The sequence below is a fragment of the Limulus polyphemus genome, unplaced genomic scaffold (genome assembly GCF_000517525.1).
Source record: "Limulus polyphemus unplaced genomic scaffold, Limulus_polyphemus-2.1.2 Scaffold199, whole genome shotgun sequence".
Lineage (NCBI taxonomy): Eukaryota > Metazoa > Arthropoda > Merostomata > Xiphosura > Limulidae > Limulus > Limulus polyphemus.
In genome coordinates this window covers 231102-239545 of record NW_013665809.1, presented here as the reverse complement: position 1 = coordinate 239545, position 8444 = coordinate 231102, and the positions used below count along the sequence as shown (strand labels likewise).

Genomic DNA, 8444 nt, shown 5'->3' with positions numbered 1-8444 from the left:
GTATGCTGGATAAAACTACAGAGCTAGCTTATGTATGCTGAGTTATCTACTCTGGCTTAATGTCAAGGAAGGAAGTTCTAAACTCTAAGTGATAAGATTTGTATCCTTACAAAATCCTTCAGTTAAATAACGATTCGAATAAAATATGTCATATTAAATATAACGTCAAATATAAAAAACAACAACTATAATTTATGAAATATATCAGATTGAAATTAACAAATATACTGTTACTCTACAAAAATAAAACTTAATGAAACCAACTTCATCATGCAAAAATGAGCAAATACGATTTTATGTTACATATTCATATAACATGACCCTAAGATCTTGTTCTGTATTTCCAGAATTATGTAGTGCCACACTGCACTCATGACACTAAAATTCATTACTTTACGTGCAAAAGATTAAACAGTTGTTAACAAATGTTTTGTGTGTGTGTGTGTGTTTTCATACACTATCTAAGGTGATTGGACGAGATATTACTATAGGTTGTGGGTATACTTCACATCTTTTACACTCTGTAAAGTGATTGGACGAGATATTACTATAGCTTATGGATATAACTTCACATCTTTTACACTCTGTAAGGTGATTGGACGAGATATTACTGTAGTTTGTGAGTATACTTCACATCTTTTACACTCTCTAAGATGATCGGACGAGATATTACTATAGTTTGTGGGTATACTTTACATCTTTTACACTCTCTAAGGTGATCGGACGAGATATTACTATAGTTTGTGGGTATACTTCACATCTTTTACACTCTCTAAGATGATCGGACGAGATATTACTATAGTTTGTGGGTATGTTTTACATCTTTTACACTCTCTAAAGTGATTGGACGAGATATTAGTATAGTTTGTGGGTATACTTCACATCTTTTACACTAAAAGATGTGAAGTATACCCACAAACTATAGTAATATCTCGTCCGATCACCTTAGAGACCTATTTCAACCTTTGAGAACTTTGAAATGAAATCAGCACTGCGTATAGAAAATGGGGAGATATCCAAAGTCTTCTCTAAACGATACAAAATAAGCCAAAAGAAGAGCCAATTAAATTATAGAAGATATTGTAACATTTTTCTTAGCTGATTATAAACTAAACTAAAATTAGAAAGTTGGGGAAGGGATGACACACGAAATATTAATACAATTAAAAAAGAATAACACTGAGAGGGATGATAAAAGTTTATAAAGGTAATTATTTTGAATTATATAAAAGAAGTTATATAAAGTAACGTGTTTCCTGCATCTTTGAAGCTTCTGTTTAAGTGGTTATATGTGCGAGTTAATATTTATACCTTTTTTTAAAACCCGAATTATGTGACTAGATAGACTTGCGCAGGGTTCCCGTAAGTGTTCTGTTTCAAGAGTAAATAAAACCAAAATTAAGAGTAACAAATATTTATATTTCTTGCCTTTGAAGTTCATATGTCATACTGCGTTGGAGCCTACAGACTGCATAACTGTTCTCGTGATTTATTTTACTGACATCACGAAAGGACAAATTGCAACGTTAAGCGTCTCATATATGACGTCATTTTAGTGTTTACTGATTGACAAACAACACTACTGTATAGTGGTGCGAGTGGTTAAAACAGGTGACCCCTCCAGGCGGCCTTCGGTCCCCATTTGTGGAAATGATTGTATTGTTCATATCAACCAAGTAGAGCGTATTTTTCTATGTTCCTTTTCATAAACAGAAACAATTACTTAAACAAAAAAACAGTAATTTAGTAATATGGTCGCTATCAAATCTTTATTTATAGATGACGCAGCCAAAACGTAATAGGATCATAGTAAGCATAAATCAAACCACCTAAAGAATCAATGGAGAAGACAAACCCATTTTACAATATCCTCTCTGAATGTTGATTCTACTATACTGTAGAAACAAACCGACCAACATGAGTTAGAACTCAGGAACATAATAGACACTCAAGACTCGGTAATGTTGATTTATCTAACATAACCCATCCTGCTAGAGAAGAATACCATAGATAAAATGGGATAATACAAAAACAGTAAGATATGAACTATACACAAGAGAAATAGATAACTAAAGAAGTATTCTACATTAACCTAACTGATAAAACACTCAGGAAACTTAGTATAAAAGTCATAAAACCTGGATACTCCTCTTGAAAACATCTAGGTAGTTAGTTGGTACAAGTCTTAATGGGTGAAACCCCAACAGAATAGGTAATGCATCTCATCTGATCCCCTTCAATACCACGCAGGATCGAATCTCGGCCATCACCGAACACAAACAGTCCTTCTCAGGACTTCCCTGAAGACAGCAGAAGGCTAGTAGCCGAAAATTAGGATAAAAACCAGTTAGTAATTAATATACATTTATATAGATAATTAGTTACTAATTAGTAATTAGTCTTAGATTAATATAGGCTACTAACCACTTTACAACGAGATGATGCATGTATGGTGTAACCATGTAGCATACCCCTTGTGCCTGAGTATTAACTGAAGTGAAACCACTTTGAAGGTTTGGAAAACAAATTACATGGTTAATTCTGTTCTATAGTGAAGTGAATGGAGAAATAAAGAAACAAAGATTTAGATTTGTCCGGTTGAATGGATTGAAATGTTACTTTATTCATTTAGGAAAAAAAAAACTGGATGCGAGATGGAGGTTTAAGCCCACAGTTTTAGCTCAATTTCTGGATAAACGCTTCTTATAAAGACATTCAACAGTAGAGTTATGAACACTGGCGGCGATGAGACATCATAATGTAATTGCAAATGTAAATCTTCTCAATATTAGACTTGACAAAATGTTTGGTCAATAATTTACTTTCAAAACTGATTCTAAAGTGTTCAGTTCTTGTTAGGGAAATTGAAAAGCGTTGGCAATGTTGTAAACACGACATACAAAACATTTGATTAGATTTTCTTTACAATGTGGTATAAGGCTATCGGAGTGTTAAGAAAGTCCTGTGTATGTTGATTTATGATGTACTCCAAAGTCAAACATTCTATGTTTATTGTACACGAGGATGTCCATAAAAGTTAAAGTTGGCATTGACAAGTAAAGTTTATGTTACCATGTTCACCATTCATAGAATGGACAAACTTCATCAGCTGGACTTCATCTTTAAACGCCATAAATAAGTCATCTACATAACGGCTATGAGTAAATGGTTTAAAGTGAGGAGGAATTTAACCATTTTTGTTCATAAAAACACATTACCCATGATAGGAACTAAACAAGAACCCGTGCTAACTCCGAACATGTTGTTTCTTCACAGAACTTTTCGTTAAATTCAAAAAATATTCTTTTGTTTCGAATTCGATTAATCTTGTAAATGTTTGTATATGTAACCCATTTATTAATTACTTTTGGTCAAATATTAATTCCAAACGTAAATCAATAATCTCGTCTAGAGGTATGTTTGTGAGAAAAGACTATTTAGTCTACCTTCAGGTATCTCACTACCAAATATCATATTAACCATTTTCTTTAAGAATTTAAAACTATCTTATAAGGTTTACTTGTTACAAATGAAATCCATTAAAAATGATTTAAGAATTTGGCTAAATTATAGTTGCAACAACCTGTATTAGACATTATTGGTTAAATACGACAACTAGATTTGTAAACATTTGGTTAACCGTTGAGAAAACATTAATTAGATCCAACTGGTTTAATATTGTTACAGGTACCGTTATCAATGATGATTTTTTAAAAATCTAACAAGCATCTAATTCATTCGTTATTTTTGCGATTGTATAACTTTGACCTTTCAATAAATATTTTTGCGATTGTATATCTTTGACCTTTCAATAAAGTTTCTTTTATCTAGAATCACAGTATTGTTACCTTTACCTGGATAAGTGATGACAATGTTTTTACTCGTGAAGTTATTTTCCTCACCATAACGTGAATTTTAATTTTAAAAAATGACGGAGAGATCTAATTTATTCATTAATTAGCTATTTTCGCTACAACAGACTAGTTTCGCCGTATTCACGGCTCATCGGTGCTACTTGTAGGAACGAAGCAAATAAATGAAAACGCCTCGTATAGTGGTAGAAGGTAAGCAAGTTGTTTGGTTTTGATATATAGTCCCTTACTCACCCCTAATAACCTAAAATACTTTAGGTTATTGGATAGTGTAACATACCATCAAAATTAATTCTATATTACAGAAACTTTGGTCTACTGTTGTTCTCGGTGTTTGTGGGAAATGATTATTATGGCTTTAATAGCAGATATCTTATAAACCGAAACTACTCCTGAACAAAACGTTTACAAGCAATGCCAGGTATTTGATAGTTTAAAATGTTTATAAAATTAGAATAATAACTATTCATAATATTTTTCGTGTCCTTAAATACATGTATTTAATATAGCTCGTATAGTGATTTCCTTGAACTTTTCTACGAGCAGATGATTTTTACCCCTGTGAAACATGCACTTCCGAATAGCATTGTTGTAATGCGGTGAACACATTATAAGATTCGAAACCGTCCGTTTGTTTCACGGCCAATAATAACGTAGAGCACCAAGTAATGGTGTTACTTTCCTGTAGTGAAATTCAGCTGGGTAATCAGATAACGTCACTTTGATAAAAAAATACAGGTCAGAAACCTATGAACCAAGACATGATTCTTTTATTTAGTTAGTTAGGAAATAGTGGCATTTTTATTTCCTCAAAATATTATTTATCACCTTGTCTAAGAACAAAATATGTTATTGAATCTGAAAAATAAAGTATTAATACTGACATACATCTGAAGAGTCTCTCTGTTCACACATATAAGCTGCGTGTTTATATGCTACTTCGTCTTCGTTGAAGTTCTATTCCAGCCAGCTTGAGACACATACAAACAACATGGTAAAATAACCTTTTAACTATGAAATATATGATAATTAACTTTCAGACGTTTATGTTTATCTCATATGACGTTTGAACAATGAGTGAAACAACTGTATTAGAATTTATCTTTTTCTAATCTATCAGAAATTAGAAGGAAAATACCTTTCTATTTTGATGGTAACGAGATTGATAGTATGCATTGAAAAAATTCTATAAGTCCTTCTGTTGGTTTAGAAACACTGGAATGTTACAATGTTCGAAGACAATCTTGACAAATTGCAATACCAGAGAAAAGGCACTTCAATACTATTTATCTACCGTGTCTTCTTAGAACAGAATATCATTCGCCTTGTCTTTGTGAACTATGAATTAATGTATATTTATATATTATTAAAATTATGTATCTTTCTCTCAACATTTGTAGCTTACAATTCTTGATGTTTGGACGACTATCGAACTTTATCTTAGGAATTTCATCACACTACAGTATGATATTAAGATATAATTGAAAACTTTCTTCGGCAGATCGCAAAGAGAGATTAAGAGCGCTGAAACTTACCTTCTTCCGCAGTTTATCAAAAGCAGAGTTTAAATTGAACATCCTTCTACGCTCCCTGATGTTGGCCGCTCGCCGCTGGGCCAGGGTCGCTAGTCGTCGCCGCGGCTTGGACTTCGTTACCTGAGAAGAGCTACCAAAGTGATCTCCTGGTGGACCTAGTCCACCACAGCTCGTGGGAGAACGAAATTGTGGTCCGAATCTTTGGATGGTCATCCCAGGTACTCTTGCTCCTGTGAATGCACAATGACTGCCAGCGAATCCAAAAGGACCAAAGTCGCAAGAGACTGGGTTCGTAGATGATGGAGTGTGGTATGGGGAAGTGAAGGTGGGACCGTCCCAAGGGATTGGAGCGTAACTATCTGTTCCGTCCGGAGTGACAGCTCCGGGACCTGTAGAACTGAAGTAAGTGATGCCGAAGTTCGCTGAAGAGTGGCCGGGTGGAGGCAACCTGAGCCCGTTAAATCCGAAGTCAGCGTAAGTTAGATCAACACCTGCGGCTGCGGCTGCAGCGACGGCTGTGTTTGTTAATTCCAGAAACGACGTAGCTGCTGCTACTGCGGAATTGGTTGCTCCGCATTCAGGTGTGCTAAACGTGGGGTCCGTGGCCGGGTTGGCGTGAAAACGATTGACACTATTTGAAGGGTTCAACGCGCTCGACATGGCATTCAATTCGGTGCGCGCACAAGCGTGTGTGTTTTCTCTCAAGACAACGTGCGCTCCCCACTAAGGTAACGGCTGGCAGCAAATCTCACGTGCAAAGTTGCTCAATGTAAATAATTAAGATATCAAGAAGTGGCTGTTTATATATGGCTAGTTGCACCATGACAGGAATGAACGTCACAAAAGTTGCCGCACGAAGAACTCCCAGTTGATGTTCACTAATAGTTGTATTAATGTCTGAGGCGAATGCTGGGGGGAGGGGGCAATAGGAGGAAAAAGGGGAGGCTCAGATCAACACTAACAGGCCGTACCTAACACGCCTACCGTGTAATATGCCCGATTTCATGCTGCATCGCTTTTAGCCTGCAAGGTGACGCTCGTGCACGTCATTTACCGGGTGCACCGGCTGTTCTTAAGCTGCATACACCCTCCACCAATCACAAGTCTTACAGATGTGACGTCGGTCGATTTTCGGAGTTGCCAATTCTTGCTGGTTCTCATTATTATTAAACATAAAACAGCCGTTGCATCACAAAAAAAAAACTTGACATTTTAAGTACGTATTGACCATACGATTTATGTCAGTAGATAGTAACTAATTTCGAAGTTAACCACAAAATGTTTCCTATCTAAGTGTGAGACTCCATAACACCTACAATTTATCACATCTCTGTTGTAAAGAAGAGAAACAAGAAAACATTCTAACGAAGAATCTAAACAAATCAACAAAGCAGAAAGGAACACTCAGTTTATTGACACTCTAGAGAAATAATCATAACCAAACATCTAAGAAAGTACCAAAATATTAATCAACAACAGTGTCTGAAGTGATTCTGATAATAATAATTAATTTGTATATATATATATATATATCCCAAAAACATCACTCACGATTTAAAAACAAATCACAATTCGACAAAAATATTTGATGCACGTGAAATTTTGGAAGAAAGAAGAAAAAAATGAAGACACACAAGAAGGTAAACATAAAAGATAAATATTCAAACTAAGCAAATAAAAGTGATTAAGGCAGATCGTGAAACTAATCGAAGGAAACTGGAAAGGACGAGAGAACTAATAGGGTGCGGCCATAAAAGATAAATATTCAAACTAAGCAAATAAAAGTGATTAAGGCACATCGTGAAACTAATCGAAGGAAACTGGAAAGGACGAGGGAACTAAGAGGGTGCGGCAGAACCACCGAGTTTGATGTGATTCCTAACACACACACACACACAGGGGGTTTGTACATAAAATTAGTTAAATATCCCAAGTTTATGAAAATGTTCAATGATCAGTTACGATGGATGCTAGGACTAATTGAGTAAGATAATCGAAGTAAAGAAGTTATCAAAGCATAAAACCAGTTAAGGATTTGATATTTATATATATATATATTAGTAAGAAAACAGTGCATATGTATATCTTAACATCTTAAGTTAAGAAACGTTAATGAATAATTCTGTGGAAATCTGTAATAACGAAATCTAAGCATTAAGATGATGTTTTACAGAGGAATTATTAAAAACCAACAACAAAGGTCCTCTAATTACCAAAAGGTTAATTTCTCGTCCTTGTTTAATGTCAGCCTTACATCCCGATTTAGTTAGCGGAAATGCTAAATTTCCTGATCACGTCATTCATAATTTCGCTACGCTAAATACCAATGCCAACTTTTCTATTAAATATTCCTTAATTCAAAATTTTTGTAATACGTCTATCCGACAAATCACTAATTAAAGAAACGTAATTAAATATTAATAATTGAGGGAAAGATATCAAAAATTACTACAAATGCTGTAAGAAAAAAACACCTTAACGTTTCGGCCGTACAATTTCCATCGTCTCATTTTTTAAGAGGTAACTGTATTCTTTTTATTAGTTTTATGACGAGGGCTTATATTAGGCTTAACTTCGATTGTGTTCCATTCATTGTGTTTTTCATTTACGTGAAAAATTAAAGATTTTTTTTGGCACCGTATCAAATTCCTGCCCCAACCCATCAACTACCCTGTCCGCGGGTATTTCAAATGTTATTATTTTCCATGTTCATGTTCCTAAAATACAGCTCCCTTGTTGAAAAAGATAAAATATTTTTCAGCCTTATTGTATCAACTGGTACACTTAGATGTTACTGGAATTGTATTTGTGTTTTGTTCTTTTTTACTCTGGAATGAAAATGGTGTAATAAAGAGCAATTGATCTTATATAATTCACAGATTTCATTATGACGAGAAACCCAGTTGAAGTAAGAATTTATAGCAGAGACGGCTGGTATGGTATTAAAAACTTTAATTAAAATAAAGTATAGGAACAACGTTTCAACCTTCCTAGGTCATCTTCAGGTTAACAAAGACTGTTTGAAACTGACCGGTCA

At 34.6% G+C, this 8444-nt stretch overlaps 1 protein-coding gene and 1 long non-coding RNA gene across 2 annotated transcripts in view; both read right to left on the bottom strand.

The window, feature by feature from the left end:
- The window catches only part of LOC106478307, a 15922-nt gene extending 9816 nt beyond the window's left edge, over window positions 1–6106 (bottom strand). Inside the window, exon 1 of the mRNA XM_013938836.2 lies at window positions 5408–6106. Coding sequence (XP_013794290.1) covers window positions 5408–6067 — 660 coding nt within the window. The 5' untranslated portion in view covers window positions 6068–6106. The remainder of the gene's footprint in view (window positions 1–5407) is intronic.
- A 2154-nt stretch (window positions 6107–8260) lies between these two features.
- The window catches only part of LOC111085005, a 19571-nt gene continuing 19387 nt past the window's right edge, over window positions 8261–8444 (bottom strand). The window contains exon 3 of the long non-coding RNA XR_002609869.1: window positions 8261–8270. This is a non-coding gene — a long non-coding RNA (uncharacterized LOC111085005). The remainder of the gene's footprint in view (window positions 8271–8444) is intronic.